This window comes from Sminthopsis crassicaudata, chromosome 1 (assembly GCF_048593235.1).
Source record: "Sminthopsis crassicaudata isolate SCR6 chromosome 1, ASM4859323v1, whole genome shotgun sequence".
Taxonomy (NCBI): domain Eukaryota; kingdom Metazoa; phylum Chordata; class Mammalia; order Dasyuromorphia; family Dasyuridae; genus Sminthopsis; species Sminthopsis crassicaudata.
Genome location: NC_133617.1, coordinates 665,656,760 through 665,679,408, shown reverse-complemented (window position 1 = coordinate 665,679,408; position 22,649 = coordinate 665,656,760). Strand labels below are relative to the sequence as shown.

The 22,649-nt window shown below is 41.4% G+C and overlaps 1 protein-coding gene across 1 annotated transcript in view; it reads right to left on the bottom strand.

Annotated features, from left to right (window-relative positions):
* WNT3A (Wnt family member 3A) overlaps positions 1 to 22,649 on the bottom strand; it is a 96,765-nt gene that overhangs the window by 6,330 nt on the left and 67,786 nt on the right. Inside the window, exon 3 of the mRNA XM_074283117.1 lies at positions 2,573 to 2,838. Coding sequence (XP_074139218.1) covers positions 2,573 to 2,838 — 266 coding nt within the window. The remainder of the gene's footprint in view (positions 1 to 2,572; positions 2,839 to 22,649) is intronic.

Genomic DNA, 22,649 nt, shown 5'->3' with positions numbered 1-22,649 from the left:
CCTTTCTTTTCCTTGACCCTGATATTCCCTGAAGCTATCGCTGTATCCTCCTGTCGCTACTAAACTCTTAGAAAGTGCTGTTGATACTTGCTGCCTCTCCGTTTCTGACACCCACTCACCTTTCAGCCCCTTGCAATTTGTTCCCCTGTTCCCCTCCCGGAGACACCTCAGAATCACCTTTGACTCTTCCTTCTCTCACCGAGCAGTAGCCTAGCTCTCATCACCATATACTGTTGCTCTTAGCCCTGCGGCATCTTCTATCTAGATTGCTCTCTTCCCCGCACTCCCTCAGCCCCCGGAGTTTTGCAACAGTCTCCCTGCAGCCTCCCTTTTCTCCTTCGGTATCTCTCCATTTGGTCAATCCTGTACAGAGCTGCCAGGTAAATCTTTGTAAAGCACAATTCTTGTCCTACCTTTCTGATTATAAACTTTCATTCAAGGTCCCAATTTGGTCTTGATTAATATCTTTCCTTCATATACTCTCCGATCCAGTCAAACTGGATAACTCATAGGGATCACAGATTTAAAAGTTAGAAAGTACCTCAAAATGCTATCTAGTCTAATCCCCTCTCCTCTGCTACGTCCCCCATTTTACAGATGAGCAAACACCCAGAGGACTGTCAGAAGTTATACAGAGAGTAAGTGGAAAAGCTCCCTGGCTCCACATCCATCATTCTTGGTTCTTCTGTACTCACCTCTACAGTGAGTTCATGCTGATACCATAGTTCAAAAACACATTTCAAACTTTCCTGTCTCCGTAACTGCCCATATAGCTTCTAATGCCTACATTGCCCTACACACCCTTCACTTGCTGAGGTATGACCATGGTAGCATGATAAAATATAATGAAGATCATATTTGGAGTCAAAAGACCTGAGTTCCACTGTAGGCTCAGCCACTTGCTGGTTTGTCCTATGGTAGGAAAAGCATTTCATCTGTATAAAATGTGAGGTAGAGTGGAAGAGAGGCAGATTTATTCCTGAGGTCCTGTTAAATTATAAATCCTAAGATTACCTACTTGGCCCTTATTTTCCTCTTCTATGAAATTAGACTCAGCAGAATGGGTTCATGCTGGGAAATCAGAGGACTAGAGTGGGGGTGGTAGGGCCTCAATCCCAGCTCTGCCATTCATTATCTATTTCAGTGACTCATTTATAAAGAAGAGAGTGGGTATGGTTAGACTCTCAAGACCACTCCAAGACTTCGATGATGTCTTTCAGCTTTAATTCAATGACCTCATGAACCCACACTTGGATGTAGGATTGTTGCCTTACAGGGTGCATCTTGACACTCCCTTACTGGATTATAGCTCCTGGACAGTGAGCTGGAGCTTTATTTCACTTTTCTGTGTTCCCCAGGGTCTGGCACAGTAACTCATACACAAACAGGCACTTTAATAACTGTTGGTTATTCCTGACCACTTTAGCCTATAGGGCTTCCACCCTTGATGAAATACTCGGTTTCTGTTTTGTGCATGGGGGATCATGGCTTGCCAACTAGATTTTGCTTCCCCTCCCCCCATCCCATGTGGCTGAACAAAGGGCAGATGTTCAATAAAGACAATTATTTTATTTATTAATCCTTTAAGAGCCTGCCCAGAGATTCTTCTAGCTGTTTGACTCAGGAAAGTCAAATAACCTCTGAGACTCAGTTTGTCAATGAGGGAGTGGTAACTAATGCAGGGAGAGCCCAGAGGCAGGTTCCTCCAGAAGTCTGGGCTTGGGAGCAATCCCAAAGCTAGTTAAATTCAAAGGAGAATTTCCTAAAGATAACTGGGGAGTGGAGGGTGGGACCACATTTTCTGAAATCTTTCCATCACAAGTCTCCTTTAGCTATGATTGACCCAGGAGTCATCCTTCTCTTTTACTCCACTATCCTGCCTCCATTTCCCAACTCTTGGCTCAAGGGTCATGGGTCAAATTTAGGGGATTTGTTAGTTTCAGATTAGGACATATGGAGTTTGTGTGGAAGGAGGTCAGCGTAGCATCCAGGTAGGGACTTGGAGTATAGCCTCAGAGAAAGGCCCTTAATCTAAACAGTGGAAATGGAAACCTAGCCTAAGAGACTGACTACCTCTCCATGTTCTTTCCCACTGAGCCATGGAAGTTCAGGGAATTAAATAAGGCCCAAGAAGAAAGGGGAAAGGGTGGATTCTACTGTTCCTAAGGGTCTTAAGAAAGGTACCTTAAGACAGGTCTCTAACTCTGGTGAGACTGAAGGGGTCAGATTAAGTAGAGACAGGAGAAGAAGACAGAGGTGAAGTACTTAGGGAGAGAGAAGCAGATAAGGAAGACTGAAAGCAAATGGGAAGTGGTGAACTGAGAAAAGAGGGAATGGATATGAGAACATTGAAGGGATTGAGAGAAGTAGGATGAGGGTAAATGAAGGGATGGTGTTGGAATTGGGAACTAATGAGAAGGTGTGAGGGAAGAAGTGGGAAGCCAAGTGTAGGAGATTCAGGAGGACAAAAGGGTGACTAAGGGAAAGGAGGAAAAGGTTAAGGTGAGAGAGGAAATAAAGGGGACTGAGAGGAGGAGGCTAACACAGGGGCCAACCTAAGGCCTCCACCTACCAGCCGCCCTGCCTCGTTGTTGTGACGGTTCATGGCCGAGCGGGCATCAGGTCGGTTCTCTCGGGCATCAGCGAACTCACGGGATACCATGCCGCCAAATTCCACGTCCTCGCTGCAGCCCCCCCACTTCCAGCCTTCACCTGGGGAGCCCTTGTGGCGGGTGTCGCAGCCACAGAGGGCAGCTGAGCCCTCTGCACAGGAGCGGGTCACGGCGAAGGACACACCAGCTGAGGCAATGGCGTGGACAAAAGCTGACTCCCTGGTGGCTGTAGAGGGGCAGAGAAAGACAAGGGAGGTTGGAGCCAGATTCAGAGATGAGGGGGGAGAACGGGGGTGTTTGTGAGAGGTGTGGGGGTCAGCTAGGGTACACCCATGGATCTATACCCTAAAGAATCAGACGACAGATTTTAAACATCTTTCCATATTTCTAAGCAGATGCTGCAACCTTAAGGGGAACCTTGAAAACAGTCTTACAAAGGTACAAGAGAGGGTAGAGTGTGATTTCTCACCACACAAAAGTCCCCAATTGGTTCCTCTCCCCAGACCTGAGCAAAGTCCATCCAGGACTCTATGTGAGATCTCCAGGCCCCCAATAACTAGGTTTCTGGGAACCCAGACAGATCACAGCTTTTCACTGCTTTTCACCTGGGCCAGGGGAGCCCCTTAGGCAGGGACAGGATTTCTGTCTTCAAGTATCTGAAGGGCTGTCATGTGGAAGAAAGATTAGATTATTCTGCTTGGCCCAGAGGGCAGAATGAGAAGGAATGGAGGGGAAGTTGCAGAAATTCAGACTTTGACTAATGTAAGGAAGAATTTCCTAACAATTAGAGTTGTCTCAGAATGGAATGGGGGTAATGCATTCCCCTTTTACTGGAGGTCTTCAAATGAAGGCTGGAAGTCTACCTGTCAGGACTATAATATAGGAAGTCCCTGATTTGGGAGTAATTTGGACTCATCAATGCTGAGATTCTTACCCAATCCTCTCCTTTGGACTATGTAACCCTGTCCCAATTTGAAGGAGAGCTCCTTCTCCCACACAGGATCTTTGGGCTTCTTAAGCTTGTTGTGGGACACTGATCCTAACTATAGGGAGAAGGTGCTTTTAAAAGGTAAAATGTATTCAATCTTTCAAAACCACAAAGGCAGAGCCCACATTCAGAGAATGGAGTGAACAGATAAGAGAGAAAATAGATGATTTCATTTAGATTTGTAATCAGGTTAATTTCCATAAGGGCTCTAGAGGACAAGACCATGCAGACTCTAACCTTACTTCCTCATTCATCCATCCTTTCTGTCAATAAGTTCCTTCTGATGTCTAAATTAATCTCTTATACAGAACTTAAAACTGTCCTGATCCTCATGTGGATGATTAGTTGGCAACTCCTCTGTCCAAATCAGTAAAGTCTTCACCCGGATGGCCCACCTCACCTCAAACTTAACACATCCTAATCAGAAACAAATACTTTCTCTAGACTTCTCTGCTTTTGTTAAGGCTCCATCACATGGATTCGAAAAGTCAGTCGTCTGTGACTTTTCAGTCTTCTTTTCCACAGCATCCAACCAGTCAAAGGATCTAAAGATAACAGATTTAGACCTGGAATGATCTTTAGAAACCATCCAGTTCTGTCTTCCCATTTTTACAGATGAGGAAACTGAGGCCCAGAGACATGAAGTGACATGGCCAGGATTGTGTGTACTATGTGTTTGAGGTGGGATTTGACTCTACGGTTTCTGAGTCCAGTTTCCCACTTCAACTCATTAGTCTCCTGTTGCCTTTACTTCTACAATGTAGTAAGCATTTGCTTTTGCACTCTCCATTCCTGTTGCCATGACTCTAAGATAGAGAACCTTAATAGTGCTGTAAGATCCTCTTAACTTGATTTCTCATTGTATTCTCCTTTCTTTAATTCAACTTTCATTAGACTTGTGATCAATCTTTTTAATACATGGGCTTAACCACACCATGCTTCTGTAAAAAAACAAAAAACAAAAAACAGAACAACAAAAACCAAACATCTTTCAGTGCTACTTTCTATTGTTTATAGGTTTTCATAAAAATGTTGTGCCCCTGAAAATCTGGCATCAATCTGCCTTTCTAGACTAATACATTTTGTGGATGTCTCAGTCAAATTAGCTTCCTTCATCTTCTGTCTCATTCAGTCCTATCAAATGTTTGTCTACACACCTATAACCTTAGGCTGGGATCCATATCCATGTCCCCCTTTCTTCCATCTCCATTTATACCTCCAGTTCCATCTCTCAAAATCTCTTTTCCTTCCACATTGCTTAGACGCCATCTCCAACAACTTTTTCTGACTTAAGTACCGACTCAGAGAATCATAGAAACCCTAATTGCAGCTCTGCAATTTCCACCTGGACTTGATGACTTCTAAAATCCTCTGAACACTAAGACTATGATCCTAGGAACTCTGTCAATCATTTTTCCTTCTTAAAATTTTTCCTGCCATTTTGTGGGGGTTACTACTTTGTACTTACCTCTCACATCTTACTTTGTAACATATCAATGTATATCTCAAGAGACAAGGTAGGGAAGTATAATGAATAGGGCTAGTCAAGGGAAAAAAAATCAAGGCTCAAATTGGACTTTTGACCTATGCTGCTATCTGTCACAATCTGTCAATGGCTGAGAAAAGTTTCTAAGTGGCAGATAAGATGCCAACCTGCAGATAGAGAAACTTTATCTGGAAATTTCCTGTGTCAATGAAATCATGTATCTTAATCATTCTCTTTATCTCCATAATATTTATGTATGTCCTGAAAGATAGTGAGATGTAGTATGAGTAGAAGGCTGGTCTTGGAATCAAGAATATTAATATTATTCAACTCCTGTCTGACACTGGTTGTGTGATTCTGGACAAGTTAGCACTTCAACTTTCAGTATTGAATCAATGTGATCAATCAAAAAATATTTATCAAGTGTGTGCCAGTTATTGTGCTAGGTATGAAGGATTAAAAAAAAAATTCAGTTCTTGCATTCAATAAGTATACACTCTCTACTAGGAGGATATACTACATTCACAAATAAGTAGATGTAAGATATATACAAACCAGAAAATGGTTGGAGGGGGAACATTAACAGTTGTGAGAATCGGAAATTTACTTGAGCTGTGAAGGAAGCCCAAGCTTCCAAGAGCTCCTGATTTAGGACTAGAATTTGCAGAATGGATTAGAATTTGCCTGGGGTTCTACAGTGGTAGAGGGTATTTCCATACTAGGAGTTTCCTATCTCAGTGAAATCTGAGCAACAACAACAAGAGTCTATACCATTTCTCTCATTAGATTATAAGCTTTGAGGCATGTTTGTCATCTTAGCTCTTTTGGAAAGCAACAAAGTGAAGCACATAGCAGGCATGTTTTTCTTGGACTGGGCTAAGTTATGAAAGAATCCACAACTTCAGAGTTGGAAGATACCTCAGAAGCCATTACTCCAACTCCTACCTGAGAAAGCATATCCCCAATTATCATTTATGGATGGCCATCCAGTCTCTCCTTGAAGACTTCTGGGGAGGATAAGCAATTTCCATTATAGAAAAGCAAAAAAAAAAAAAAAAAAATTATCCTTTAAGTCAAACTCTGCCATTCAGCAGCTTCCTCCAAAATTCTGTTCTCCAAGGTCAAGTTGAACAATTCCAATGTCTCTTTCCCATCGTAGCTCTTCAGTTATTTTAAATCTGTTATCATGTCCCCTTTTAAGTCATTTCCTCCCCAGACTAAAACATCCCCAATCCTTCCTCCTTTCCTAGTTTAGGTTAAATGTCTTGTGTAGAATCACACAATCAGTAATGCCTGAGATTGGATTCGAACTCATGTCCTCCTGATCAGGGTTGGTGCTTTATCCACTGTGCCACCTAATTGTCACAATCCCAGTTCTTTCAACTGGTTCTGACATAGCATGAAGTCTAGGTTCTTCATAATGCTGGTTACTTTTCTCTGAATGCTTTGTAGTTTCATTTGAACTAAAATGTGGTGCCCAGAGGAAAACACAAAATTCCAAATGTATTCCAACCAGAGGAGAGAACAGTGGGACAATCAATTAGCTTTGTTTTGGGGACTTTCTGCCTCTCTTAATGTCCCCAAAAACCATCTTAGGCTTTTGTTTTGTTTTTGTTTTTGTGGGGGAAAGCTACCATTTGTCCCATTTGTCCTCTTTGATGACTTATGTTAATCTTGTAGTTCACTAAAACCACCAGATCTTTTTCAAACAAACTGCTAGCTAGCTATGCTTTCACCATCTCATATGTTCAAGGTTGAGTTTTTTTTAAATATAATATATTTATTTTATATTTGTCCCTGTTAAGAGACAGTTTGATATAGCAGAGAAAATTGTGGCCCTGGAGCCAGGAGGAGCTGGGTTCGAGTCTCTCTTCTGACATGACTAATTGCCTGACACTAAACAATTTGACCTCTTCTTGCTCTAGGTAACTCTCAAAAACTATAAGTTGTGGAGAAAGCACCTACTTATATTGGTTGAGGAAACTTTTTCACTAGAAGTTTGCTATACCAGGGAAATTATAGTTCTGGTCCCTCTACAAGCCACATTCTTGACTTCCTGAATTTTCTCAACAATGCTACAGAAACATCTTCACTCTGGAAGCTCAATCCAATCATAGGAATACATTGGAAGTTCTCTGTTTTGGCAGCGTTGCCCTTTCTAATTGGCTGATTTCTTTCAGGGAAAACCCTTCTTCAAGCCTTTTAAGTTAGATGCGTGGCTCCCCAAGTCTTCATTCCTCTCCAGTCCAGTTCTTGGGACTATTTCTACTATAGTCCCAGAGCTGAGTACCTTCATCTTCTTTCCTCTTCCACTGCCCTCCCCTTTTAGCTTCCTTTTACATGTTGTCTTACAATTTAAATTAGAAGTTTCTTAAGTGCAAGAACTTCTTTTTTTCTACCTCTATTTCTGTATTTGTACCTCCAGCACTCAATGCCAGGCACATAGTAAACACCTAATAAATGCTTGTTGGCTATTGACTTGGCTCCCTAAATTCCATCTTCTTGGCTTGGCTGAATGTTCCAGCCTACTGAAATCTTTCTAGCTTTTGAATTTGCTACTCTGTGTGTGTATTTGTGTGTGTGTATGTGTGTGTGCTTCCTAACTTTTTGTTATCTACAATTATGATAAATAGGAAATATATGCTTTTATTAAAAATAAAGTTGGTACACAGCATCAGGATGTTCTTAGGGGTGGATCCCTAGGGCACTATGTGAGAGACACCTCTTTCCACGTTGACAATTGAACCACTAATGACTATACTTGGGGTCCAGCCCTTCAACAGTTCCAAACCCATTAAACACTATTATCATCAGCTCCTATCTCTCTATCTTGTATAAAAGTACAGCTGCAGAGGCTTTTTCGAATACTTTTCTGGAATCTAGGCAAACTATGCTTATAGAATTTTCTAATCTACTAGTCAAAGAAACAAGGACAGTTTGGTGAGATCTTTTCTCTATGGAACCCTGAAGTCCTTTTCTAATCATTCACTTGCCCTAACTCTAAGTATATGTTTTATAGTTTTGCCAAGTATTGATGTCAAGTTCCCTGATCTGTAGTTTGTAGCTTTCCTTTATTTTTTTTTAATAGGGAAAGTATTGTATTTTTCCAGCTCAGTGGTCCTGTGGCACGTGATCTTTCCAAAATCCTTAGCAGTGGGTTGGCTATCATACCTCTCAATTCTTTCAGTTCCCTAAGATGCCCATCCTTCATCAGTTTGATCACTTGACTTTATCGAGGACAGCTAAGTGTTCTCTGATTATCTCTGTACTTATGCTGGGTTTTAGCTTCCTATTAACAATGTTTTTCTGTCCTTCTCAGGCCAAAGATAATTTTCTTTGGGAGAAAAATTAGAAATAAACTAAGAGTTGAAAAAGGTTAAACATCTCTCTTTGTTGCTTATTATTTTTATTCCTCCCAGTCCTATCAAATGAGAAAATATTTGTTAGTTTTTCAAGTTTAGTACTCTATCCACTGCACCACTTAGCTGCCTAACATCTGTAAAGGGCTTAGCATAGTGCCTAGTACATAGTAAGTACTTAATAAATGCATGCCTCCCCCTCCCCAGCAATAGTCCTATTTATTTTTAAATTCTCCCCTCCCTTTATTGCTTAAAAAAACAAAAAACTCTTTCTTATGGTCCATAGAGTTCTTCATTGGGCTTAGCTCTTCCTGAACCTTAGCAGTATTCTGTTAGATACATGCCATATTTGTGTATTCATCTCCTATTATTTCCCTTGCCTGTCTTCTGTACATGCTTTTTTTTTTTTTTTTTTTTTTTTTAAACATTTAAGCTGGTAGAATGATTCAATGAGTTTCCTGTGCATCAACATTAATTTCTTGAGACAATCCTACCCCTTATTTCTCTTCATCAGAATTGCTTCACTTTACTTCTTCAGAATACCATTGTTGAAAACTTATAATCCTTTCTGGTCTGTCTTCCTCCTGCAGAATTTTAGGCCACAGAATCCTTCTTATCTTTTTTCTGACCCCTCTAAAACCTGTTTTCTTCAAATGTGATATAAATTGTACTATCAGACTTCGATAGACTTTCTTAGCCTTTATCACAAATTCTGGAATGGAATAATTTCTTCCTCCCTTCCCTCCCAGCGCTCAAGTATGTATCAGCAACCAGTTTTTCTATAAATGCAAGCTATAGAATCAGGTAGTTCTTATTGTTTGATCTTACCTTTTAAGGATGAATATGTCATTAAGATAGACCAAGAAATTATGAGCTACTTAGCTTTTGATAGGGAGGATACTTGGAAAAATGTCCATTAATAGGGAATAGCAATTGTCTGGGCATCTTTTGGAATATTTCTGCCTCTGAGTCAGACTTATAATCTATTTCTCAGTATCTTAATCTATTTCCTCCTTCTGTCCAGGTGGTCTGTAGTAAACTCTTAGCATGATTCAAAGGAAAAAAAATATTGGATTTGGACTAAAGAATTGGAATCTGAATTCTGGCTCTCTCATCATACTTTTTTCATGACCTCGGGCAATTGACTACCCTGCTTAGGGCCTCCATTTCCACAAAATGAGGAGGGAGGACAAGATGGCCTCTTAGAGACATTTCCAGCTGTGATCCTACAGCTCACTCTACCTTTTTAGCCTTCTTACATTTTATATTTCATATGCTCTTTATGTTCCTCAAACAAATACTTCCTCTTCCATCTCTGGGGATTTTCACTCTCTTCTCTCAGTTTCTATGAAGTCCTAGCTTCCATGAGAAGCCTTTCCTGACTCCCTTTAATTCTAATGCCATCCCTCTGCTATTTCCAATTTATCTCATTTATCTATAATTATTTGCATGTTGTTTTCCTCATTAAATTGTAAGCTTCTTGAGAACAGGACTGATTTTTGTTTTTTTTCTTTTTCCGTTAGTACTTAGCACAGTGCCTTGCACATTGTAGGTATTTAAAACTGCTAGTGGATTGATTCACTTAATTATTACCTCTCTTATCTTTAGCAAGTCAAATGAACCTTTTTTGGGCCTAAATTTCTGCATCCATTAAGTGAGGAGTGTACATTAGATAACTTCTGGGGCTCTCTCACCTGTAAACTCTAAAATAGAAGGAAGGTTATTCTTTGATATCATTCTGGGTTTCCCATCTCTTGGCAGGGATTAGCTGACTCAAAGACAGGAAGGGCAAGGGTGGGGAGATGGGATGAGGAGGAGGGTGGGGTAGGAGGGTGACAAAGGTAAACTTCACCTCTACCCTAATTTTGCTGATGGGACAGTCCTGGATGATGAGTTCAGAATCATTCCCAGGTATTGCATAAGTCTAAAATCCAAAGGAGCCCCAGGATTAGACAAAGACTATGCTTTACCCTTCACAGGGTTTAAGGGGAGAAAATATCAACTGCTTATTCAGGAGAAACATCTGCCCTCTGGGAAAGCTTCCAGATTAAAATGTTGCCCATTGAACCTCCTAACACTTTGAACTCTCACACAATGGAATGGGCTGCTTTAAAAGATAGTGAGTTCCCTGTTACTACTGATACTCAAGTAGAGGTTTGGTACTGAGATGATCAGGCAGCTAAATGGCAGCAGATAGAGTGCGCCAAGATTGAAGTCAAGAAGATTCATCTTTCCAAATGCAAATCTGACTTCAGATACTTATTAGCTGTGTGATTTTGGGCAAATACTTAACCCTGTTTACTTCAGTTTCCTGTTATGTAAAATGATCCAGAGAAAGAAATGATAAACCATTCCAATGTCTATTCCAAGAAAATCCCAAATGAAAACACGAAATAGTCAGACATGATTGAAAATGACTGAACAACAATAATTAGGATGATCTATATAGACAGCCTTAGGTTTTTACCTAAGTGATCGAATTGATCACAGAGCTTATAGTTGACTGCCCTATGATTCCATTTACTATCTTTGTGATTCCTCAGCATGTGTTCTCTCCCCTATTAGAATGTAAGCTCTTTAAGGGAGGGACTATGTCACTTTTATCTTTGTATCTCCAATCCCTATAGTAGCATTTAATAAATAGTTTTCCATTCAGTCATCATAAAGAAATATAGTCCTTTAGTTGGAAACTACTTACTATTTGGGGATGCCACAGAGGACATTAACTGTTTACAACTACATTAAATGAACTAGGAACTCCCTTCCATCCCTGTAGTTGTAGGTCTCCTGGATACTATCTATAAGCTTATATTTTAGAGGTGGATATAAGACAGGCACAGGAAGTTTCATGGTACAATGGAAAAACACTGGCTCTGGAATCAGAAGATCTAGTTTCAGCTACTACTCATGTCACTTCAATGCTCCTATGAATCTGGCCAAGACATTTAATCTCTCTGGATCTCAATTTCCTCATTTGTAAAATGAGGAGGTTGTCGAGATTGGTGATCAAGCACCTAGCCTAGTGTACAAGGGAAGCCTGAACCAAATAAAAAAGCAATTGGGATGTATTTAACAAAATCAAAGTATAACCAAACACAGATAATGTTAATAGATGAATTTCAAAATCAATGTATGTCCATAGATATCCTCCTGTTTGGCTTACTGGCCCCCAATTTCTCTTTGAGTTTGGTACTATTGAACCAGATGCCTTCTGAAATCCCTTCAGAATCTAAACCTGTAGATTTATGAAATAACTGTAATGAGTAATCTCCCCTTTCTTTTAGGTTGAGTTTTGAAAATAGTCATTTCCTCCTTAAAATATTAACTAACTAATCTTGTCGGGTATATTATTCTTTTATTACCATTCAATTTTGTTGGTATTCATATCTATTCATTGGCTCAAATGTATTTGGATGTATTTTTATTCTCCCCAATTAGAACAAAAGCTTCTGGAGTGTGTTAGCTCTTTTATTTCACAGTTAGTTTCCATTAATTTTTTTTTTTTAAAGAAAGAAACACAACCAACCAATCAACCAAAGAGGCTAGCTAGATGTATTCTCCCCTCAATATCCTGTGTGCCTCTGAATATCAATCTACCCTAACCTTAGAGAATGGGGAGAATGGAAGTCTTTCATTCTCATCCAGTTTGGCTAGTGTCTCTGGAATTTACCATGGAACAACCATGGAGACCTTTACTGATGATGTCCTGGCTCTCAGACTCCAGGCAGGAAACCCTGGATGGAATCCTGGTTCTGCCAAAAAAAAAAAAAAAAAAAAAAAAAAAAAAAGTGGCTTGGAGCAAGTTTTTTTTTTTAAATTTCCCTGACTCCCAGCTTTCTCATCTGTAAAATAAGAATAGTAATATCTCCTTCATAGGGTTGTTATAATAATATAATGACTGGGATACATAGAAGGTTTGAATAAGGTATGGTTCCTGCCTTCAGGGAGCTTATAGTCTAATAGAATGATAAGACACAAACAATCATAATACATGGTGAATAAATTAGAGAAATGTAAATGAAATGTTTTATAAGAGAAGGAAAATTATTCTTGGATGGGGCAGTTATGTGATGAGATTGGAAAATTCATGGAGAATACAACATTGAGCCTTTAAAGAATGGGTAGGAATTCAGTAGATGAAGAAAAGAAGGATGCTGGTACTAAGAAGTAGTCTGGTTTAGCTGGGGAAGATAAGGACTGGAAAAGTAAGATGGTACCAAGCCATAAAAGGCTTCGAATGGCAAGGGAAAGAGTTTGACCTTTAGACAATAGGGAGCTATAGGGAAATAGAGAGTGATTAGATTTATGCATGTGAAAGATTATTCTGCTGGTAGTATAAAGAATGGTTTAGAGTAGGGAGACCAGAAGACTTACTAGGATATCATTGCAATAGTTTAATCTCCTAGTAATAGGAACACCACAATGGTGCAGTGGGAATGAGTTGTTCAGTCATGTCTGACTCTCTAAGAGAGTCAAATGGGCTCTATGAGCTCATCTATGGCTCTATGAGCCCAATTAGGATTTTCTTAGCAAAGATACTAGAATGATTTGTCATTTTTTTCTGCAGCTCATTTTACAGATGCAAGAACTGAGGTGAAGTGAAATAAAGTGACTTGCTCAGGGTCACATAGCTAGTAAGTGGTCTGAGGCTGGATTTGAACTCAGGAAGATGATTCTTCTTGATTCCAAGCTCAGCGCTTTATTCACTGTACCACTCAACTTCCCCCTGGGAATGAACAGAAGTTATATAAATGTATTTGCTAGCACTGGATATGTGAAAGATGAGAGATTGAGAAGGGTGAAAGAGAATCCTAAAGATACGAAATGGGAGAAGGGAAGTATTAAGCTGCTATAGACAGAAAAAATGAAGTTAGGAGAAGCAGATTTGGGGGAAGGGAAGGGAAGATAATTAACTTCAATTTTGATGAATTATCAGTCATCAGTCTAGATGACAGCCAGGTTGGATAGAAAAGTCTGGAATAATTGGTTTGGGGAATAAACTAATGGAATCAAAACAGATTAGAAGGACTGTCAGGTAGCAGTGAGGATTCAGATGAGATAATTTGTCATGGACATGGAGTGGATTCTGATTCTACCACTTAACTATATTACTTTGGTAATTTCCTATTCTGAGCCTCAGTTTCCTCATCTGTAAAATGAGGAGTTTGAGCCCTAGGATCTCTAAGATCATTTCAAAATCTATGAACCTATGACTTTCTTCAGCAGTGCTCAGCAGCTCTGGAGCAGGACCAGTTAGCTGGCCAGTCAGTAAACACTTAGCACCTACTATGTGCCAGGCATTGTCCTAAGCACTAAGGATACAAGGAAAAGTCTGTGAGGATCAAGAAATTTGCAGACAAACGGGGGAGATCACATACAAATAAATGACAATGTACAAACAAGATGCCTACAGGATAAACTGAAAATAATTGACAAAGGGAAGGCAAGGCTTCCTATAGAAGGTGGTACAGATATCTAGTTTTGGGGATGACCTGAAGATGGGGATCTGCAAGCCAGAAACAGTCGAAGGTCAGGATAGGGGACAATGAATTATAGACTCCAGTTTTAAAATGACTGAGTATGAAGTATGTGAGGAGACTGTTTTGTAAACCTGAGGGTGCTTTAGCTAGAAGCCTTTTTTATTTCCTGATGTAGTACATTACCTTTCTGTATGGCTGTTATTGTTAAGGAGATTGTTCTTATATTGAGCTGTATTCTGTCTCCCCAGGTGCTAGACCCATGTTTGGAAACCCAGGTTTCAATTCTCAGACACTATAACAAGTTCCCCTCTTTGTGCCTCAGTTTGTTGTTTTTTTTTTTTTTTGTTTGTTTGTTTGTAAAATAGGCATCATAGCATTATAGAGCTTTGAGAGGGTCTTAGAGGCCATTTAGTTCAATTACCTCATTTTCCAGAGTATTGGGAGGAAGGTTCTATGCAGATATCAAAGTTTGGTGTATAATTATTCCCTTCTGCCACCTAATCAAAGTATGGTGTCAGTTTTGACTGATAATTGCTACTAATTCTTTAATCTCTCCCTGAAACAAAGGCTCATCTTTCTAATGTAGATGTTCTGCTTTTGAGTCATGGATTGCTACAGAAATCCTTCAGAGATAATGGAGAGGCATGTGGTAGGTAGAGCAGGCTGTGACCTCTCGCCAAGGCAGAACTACGCAGAGGATACCCTTCAAATGATGACTGGATGGAAAAGGAGGCAAGCTGGTTGGTCATGGGGTGTGAGAGGAAGGGAAGTTAGAGGGAGGTAGATTATAGTTCAATTATAGGAAAAGATTCCAAACCACTGGAGTTGTTCAAAAGTAGAAGGAAATCAGAATACCCTAAATTCTGGGTGGTGGTACTGGTAGAGCCAATGAAAATTTCCTGGTCAAGAAGCTGTCTTCTTGAAGAAATCACTGATCCTTCCTCAGTTTTTTCATCAAGAAAATAGGAATAATAGTTTTTGTACCATCTTTGTCACAGAGCATAAAGTCCTTTGTAATCTTTAAAGCCTGAAGAAACATCTACATATGATCATCCTGAAGGCATTCTTTCTAAAAGTCTCTTCTATCACCAGAAGTTTTTCTCTACTGACAGAACTTACTGTCAGATCTGTAGTCAATGGGAGTTCATACCACAGACAGGAGTTGGGGCTAGATTAATTATGCAAGTTATAAATTACAATCACACACATAATTAGAGTTCTAAAAAGAAAATACTATTAATTCTCATGTATCCAGGGAAATATCAGCTAAAGAAAATGTGGATAAGAAATAATTCATGCTGGTTCCTCAAATGGGACTTAAAACTCCATCAAATTCCCAGTTTTCAATACCCTTTTCCATTCCAGATCTTGTGGGAACCTCACTACGGGCCAAAGAGGGAAGTTATTCTTCCTACTTGACAGATGTGGAAAAGAGGATTCACCAGGTCCAGACCAAAACTCAGGCACTATCTGCCTGGGAATGGTTTTTCCAATGGGATGAATAGGCAACCAGCACTAGAAATCTCAAATATAAGAATCTGAGGGGACTCTGGGGAGCATCTGGTCTGATTCCGTTTTTAAAAGGAGGTATTGTTTTTTGCTTTTGTCCTTATAACCCTAGTTATAAAGACTCGTAGTAGGGACTTAATAAATGCTTGTTGAACTGAATTGAATTAAGGAATGTGGTAGGAGAGACACATATTTTGATTAAGGGTCAAAGCTGATGACCTCTGGGATCCTTTCCAACTCTGGGATTCCTTGAGGCTATGAAAATAAAAGAGGCCGTGACTTATTTAGGATCACACCACAAACCAGGGGCAGAGCTGGCACTGTCATTCAGTTGCCCTGATACCTGGTCCAGCAGTCTTGCTCGCTGCCTTACCTTTTTAGAAGCCTATCCCCCTTTCCTGGGGCTCCCTCTAGCCAATGGCCTCCTGATTTCCAGGTGACCATCAGGGTCCCAACTGTTACTAAAGGGGTCAGAATCAGATGTGTTTCTTCTGCCTTTAAATAATCCCCCTCTTAAGTAATACCCAACCTCCTTAGGGCAAGACAGGGGTGGAGGAGGGAGCCAGAATGGGCTGAGTTGAAGGGGGGGGGGAGCCCTTGGGGAAGAGGGGGGAGGGAAGAAGCGAGATTGTATTTTGTAATCAGGAGCAACTCTGGGGACAAAGCCACCTGAGAGAGGAATGTGGGCTTCAGTGGGCGGATTGTTGCTGCCCGCTCCCCCCCACCACCGCCCAGTTGGGATGGCAAATCGTCCTTATTACCTGCTGGGGCTGATGAATCTTGCCTTTGTGAGGGCACTGTCACGCCGCGTTAGGCCCACAATGGGCCCAGATATTTTATATGAATTTTCCCCTCTCCGGTGATTAGGCTGGAGCAAGTAAGTCATAGCAACCTGCAAATATGCATTGGCCCCGCTCGGCGGTCGGGCGCGAGGGGAAATCCCTATTGAAATGGTTTAATAAAACAATCTAAAGGGCGTGTGAATCGCGAACAGCATTTTCACTTTTCTCTTTCGCTTAATCTCGTCGTCACTGGGATATTGTGCTCCGAGCCGGCCCCAGCGGGGCGCGGGCCGAGGTCTCCCCTCAGCCCCTTTTACAGCGCCCCCCCCTCGGCGGCCGGTTAATGATATACCGGGGAGGGAGGGAGGCAGGCGGCCAGCCCAAAAACAGGGGCCCGAGTGGCAACAATTTCTCGTCCCGGGGGTCGGGGGTCGAGGGTCACAACCTGGATTTGGGGACACTAAGGCCAGACCCCCTCCCCTCCCTTTCCCCTCCTCCTCCCTCCCCGCCAGCTCCTCCTCCTCATTTTTTGGGCAGGCTCCAGGCCATAGTGATAGCCAGGGCAGATGGACAGGTGGGAAGGCAGACTAACCGCGGAGCGATCCTTTTTGGAGGGTGCAGGGTAAATGGCAGCACTGGAGGGAAAGGAGCAACGTACAAAGAGGAAGAGAGTTGAGAAGCTGTTTTTTCCTTCTCTTGCTTTCAAATTTTCCTTCCCAACCTTCACCCCACCCCCCACTCGAACCACACACACACATACATTCAAACTTAACCCACCCAAGTTGAAATCCAGGGCCTGCAAATAGGTGAATTCCGTAGTATCCAAAGGAAGCAAAATATTAAGGAGAAAGGGATCGAACTCCTATGAGCATTGATTGAATGAACTGGGGGCCAGTAAGCCAGGTGAAGTGAGGGAACATCCCAGGAATGATGGTTGTTTGAAAGAAGGTTTAGATCAAGAAGTCAAAGTCGGATGATAACTTTGCTCTATATACAGGAAAAAACTTTATAACAGAGAGGGCTTTCCAATAAGGAAACACTCTCTATCTCTGGAGATATAGGGGCAAAGAGGGAGATGTCAGAAGTACTCTTAAAGCAATTCCTGCATTGGGTAGGGGAGGGAGTTGGAGTCTAAAATTCTTTCTCCCTGTAAGACTTTAATATTTCAAAGAATCTGTGACCTCATAAATGTGATTCTTCCCTCCACTATTAGAAATTGTAGTTCACTGAGACCTTCTTAACCCATGCTATTCTTGCCTATATTTTCCAAAAAATCCTCCAAAGGGAATCTAACCAATATATTGGAAGAATCACAAATTTAGAGGAAGCCTTAGAAAGCTATAGTCAATGCCTCTCATTTTTTACAGGTAAGGAAACTGAGGCCCAAAGAGATTAAGGGACTTGCCTAAAATCAAAGCGGTAGCAGATGGCAGAACCAGAATTAGAACCCATGTTCTCTGGCTTCAAATCCAACACTCTTTCCCCCCCATATCATGGTAAAACCCTACTCTAGACCATTTAATAGTTCATAGCCACTAGTATGGTACTTGGATTGTTCAGATACTTTTTAAAAAATTAAAACACATGTATGGATACTTTTTCAACATTGACCCTTGCAAAGTCTTATGTTCCAAATTCCCACCCCTTCCCCAGATGGCAAGTAATCTATGCTAAACATGTTAAAATATATGTATACACATTTATACAATCATCAGATACTTTCTTAACCTCCCTTTTAGTCATACATATTCTTACAAATAACCCTTCTTATTCCACTTTTTTTATATAGCATCCGGTGTTGGTAATTTGCTGTGGGCTATCTACCCCCACCACTGGGGGTATTGAGGTCTTTGATTCTTTCAGACTTTAAACTGAGCATGGCATCTATTAGGCCATGCCATCCCAACAACATTAGTCATTAGTGGCTGAAAGTCAACCTGTAAGTCCCTAATGGCATCCCCCAGGGAATTTATTGTTGGCTCTGTGCTGCTTTGAATTTTGTTGACACTTGGTATAAAGATAATATGACTATTGAGTTTGCAGGTGATCTAACTGGGAAGGATTGGATGACAAAGTTTGGATCTAAAAAGATCTTGACAGTTTAGAATACTGTTCTGATCCTGTGAGGTGAATTTTAATGGGGACAAATGTAAGCTCCTACAACTGAGAATCTCACTTTCTTAAGTAAACAAAGAGGGGAGTTGTGGCCAGACAGCAGTTTGTCTGGGGTGGGGAGAAGGGGAGGGAATTCTGTGTTTTAATGAATTATAAACTCAATAAAATTCAACACTGTGATATGGTAACCAAAGCAACGAATGTGATGCTAGATGACACTAAGAAAGAAACAGAAGAGACAGTGATGGACTCTTACTGGGACCTTAGATTCCATCTGGTTCAAAGCCACCATTTTGCAGAAGAAGAAAGGGAAACCTAGAGATCTAAAGAGACCTTTTCAGCTCAAAAGATGAGAGAGCAGGGCGTGTCTTTGTATTCCCAGTGCCTCATACAGAGATTTGCCTATAAACACCACTTTATAAATATTTGTTCAGTTGAATTGGCTGCTCAGAGGATGTGCTAATCTTTAAATATCACTGGAAGGAATTGAGTACCTCTGAAATGTGCCTTATTCTTATAACCAGGCTCTGACTTCACCGGGATTTCCAAAATCCTGGAGGCTATTGAGAAAAAGGTTTGGAAAAGAAAAGAGATTCTGAGAAAAGAGTGTTTTCTTGGGACCTGAGGCTATAGTGAATGGGGATATGATGCTTGGAAGAAAGGGTTCCAGGAGAGACTCTTCATAGGTTTAGTCCAGAAACCTTGAAACTGACCCTCAGTACTTTCATAGTCACCTTCCCATATAAAGGGAACTGGACCAAATTGAATTTGGCTGGCTAGTGACCAAATGATGAGATGGGGGAAGGTGTGTGTGGGGTGTGTGTGTGTGTGTGTGTGTGTGTGTGTGTTATTTGAAGAATGGAATCATTGTACGTGAATGATGACATGTTCTAAAAAATTTTAACCTTGATCACTAATCCCACTAAAATAAATACATAGAAAATAGGAAATAATTGGGGGATGGAACAGGTAGCAGTGCGAGCAGTATTCCCAACATTTAGAGGATCATAGATCTCAAGCTAGAAGGGGCCTTGGAAGTCATGTCAGGTTACTTTCCCTTTATAGTTGAGGAAATTGAAGTCTAGATGCTTGATTTAATCCAAGTGGCAGAGCTGGTTCTCCTTGTCCCCCTCCCAATCCAGCAGTGAACATTTATTAAGTGCCTATACTATACAAAGCTTTATTAGGTGGTTAGGTTCTGGAGGGAAATGTCAAGCTCAATAATCTATAGGATGAACACTGAGAGGTGGAAGGGGGGTAGGAGCTCATTCAATCCAATTCGTTCCTTTAACTAATAAGGAAACAGAGGCCTGGGATGAGAGATAACGTCTGTAAGGTTGCATAGGTAAGTGGCAGGATCTGGATTTGAATCCAGGACTCTTACCTCCCTGTTTAGTGTTCTTTCCTTTGGGGAGCTAAAAGTCTAGTAGTGGGATAATATACAAACACAGTAATACAATATACAACATCATCTGATAAGTACATCCAGACAGGAAAAAATCTAGTACTATATGTGATCCAAAGGGAAAGGTTCCATGGAGGAAGCGAGTTTATTAGAGTTAGATCAGTTAAAAGTTCAGTAGACAAAAAAGGAGAGGGAGGACATTCTGCTCATAGAAAATAGGCTTAGGAAAGGCAATAGGGTTAGGGGTTAGGTTGGAGACAGAAGGTATATTCAAAGTGTCCAGTTTGGCTGAAGCACAAAGTGTATGTGTGAAGAGGAGGGGCCAGGGAGAAGGAAAAGTAGGAGAAAAAGAGTAGATAAGGCTGGAAAATTAGATTATATAGGGTAGAGATGGAGTCTGAACTTTTTAAATTAAGCTGGAGAAAGCCAGTGAAGATTGGGCTGAAATGTTGAAAAGAATCTCTGAGATTGAAATGAGAAGCCCAGATGGGAGAGTCCTCCCCTTGGGCCAGCCTTGCTTGGGGCCATCTCATTCATGGCCTTGTCTCTGGCCATTGCTAAGTTGGAGTGTCCTGCCTTTGGGCTTAGGGTTCTTCTTACCACACGCCACAGGCAATTGAGAGACTCCTTAAAGCCACACCTTCCCCAAACCTGCCCCAGTACATCTCTCTTCTGGAAGTTACTCATCTTACTCTCTCCTGAGTTAAATCATGGTGAGGGATCTTAAGAGCCAGGGCTAGAAGGAATCTTAGAGGCCCTTTGGTGCAGAGAAGCAAGGGCCATAACTGTTTCTTGTCCTAGCACCATCCCCAGCTCTTGGCATCCCCTTGTCCTTCCAGAGAAGAAGGGTACATTAGCTATAATGTCCTGGGTCAAGACATCCCACACACCATCCCCTAGTGAACTCACAACATCAGTAGGGAGGGGAAAGCAAGTTAATCATTCCATCTAAATCCCTTGGATAGGAGGGAGACTCCACCCAATCAACCTAGAGGGGGAACACCCCTGGGTGGTGTGAGTCTCTCAGTCCCCAGACTCTTTACACAGTTCAGGAGGGGTGGGAGCTACCCAGCCACCAACCCTCATTCCCACCCACTCGAGGCTAAAAGATGATGTAGGAGGCTTGTTATGGGTGCTCCCTGCCCCTTGGTTGGTACCGCCCTTACTATGGGATGCTCTTTTTCCTCCCCACCCCAAGCAACATGCCTTCCTTCTCAGGCAATTTCCATAAGTGTATTTAGCAACAGAGACTATCTCTCCTTTTCCTCCTTCCTCCTTTAATCTCTTCCTCTGTAAAGTAAGTAGGCTGAGCTGGATGACCTCTAAGATCCAGGTCTATGATCCTTTTGTTTGGTCCAACCCAAACAAGGCAATAGAATGGGCAGCATTCCAGGCCATGGATAAAAGGAGGATGGTCCCTGGGCAAAGTGCAGAAGGCTGTGGGTTGGGGGAGCCCCTCATTCACCAATGGGATGTGATGAAAAGAGACCTAACACTTAACAATCTTAGATAACCTCGGGCAAATTATTTCACCTTTTGAGACCTTTAAAATAGGGATAATAACTTGTCATGGAATCCTAGCTCACCCAAGTACCTTAAACATCTCTTCTTAGATATCTCTGACAGTCATTGACTTTGTTTGGAGGGAAAATGCTTTGTGGCCCTAAACTTTTGGAGAAATGGAAACAATGCTTATTATACTTCCTCAATACATTCAATTTAACGAACATCTACCCACTTTAGGCAAGGCACTGTGCTAAGTGCTGGGGATACAGACAGCTTCTCCCTGCAAAAGTGATAGTCCCTGTCCCTAGGGAGGTTGGAATGACCTTTGAAATAGAAATGGGAGAATCTGGAGGAGGGGAGGCTTTGGGATGGCCAGGAGAGAGAGAGGCTGACCTTGCTTTTGGACAATACAAGTCTGAGATGCCAATGGCACATTCAGGTCGGGGCAGCTAGTGATATGGGGCAGGAGTTAAGAGGAAAGATAGAAGGTTGTCTATATAGAATTGGGAATCATCTGTATAGACATGATCATTGAACTCATGAGAGTAGTCGAACTCAGCAAAGGAAAGACGGGCAGCTACGTGGTGCAGTGGATAGAGGATCAGGCCCAGGATTGAGAAGACAAATTCCAATTTGGCTTCCAACACTTATAAGTTGTGTGATCCTGGGCAAATCACCTGACCTTAGTATTCTCCATCACTAAAACAGGGACAATAATGGCATTTATATCACATTTTGGTGCTTTACACAGTGCCTGCCACATATTAGCTATTGTTATAGGGAGGTCCAGAAAGGTCCAGAACAAGGACCCCCAGATCTGTGGGGAGAGGAACATGATTATTCAGTCAGAATATCTGACTGGTCCTGTACATCACTATTATTGACAAACACTTATTAAATGCCTGCTGTGTACTAAGTGTTAAAGTGGATCAAACTTTTCTGTTCTGGCCATAAACTTTGGGGGTCTTTTCCCTCCCTGACTGATAATTTTGTCTTACCCAACATTTAGTCACTGAATGGGTAGTGCCCCAGACAAAGAGACCTGAAGAGACCTTAATTTAGAATGACCAAGGTCAATGCATCCTGAGCCATCATTAGTTGTCTTGGCTTTTGTCTTACCACTGGATATAGATGACTCTGGAAGAGTGAGGCTGGTGACATTTTTGCAGCTCTGCCTCATTTAAATCCAAATTAAGATATTCCCCATGATATATTGGTCTTCTTCAAGAACAAAGGATGAACAATGACCACAATAGTAGATCCAAAGCCTATTTAAGACAAGGTCCCAGTCTTCACCATCAATTAAAGACACAGGCCACAAAGAGTGGTAACTGTAACCCACAATATCCCAGGATAAATGAATTTCATGACTAGAACCTAAGTGAAGGACTCCAGAGTAGGGTCCTG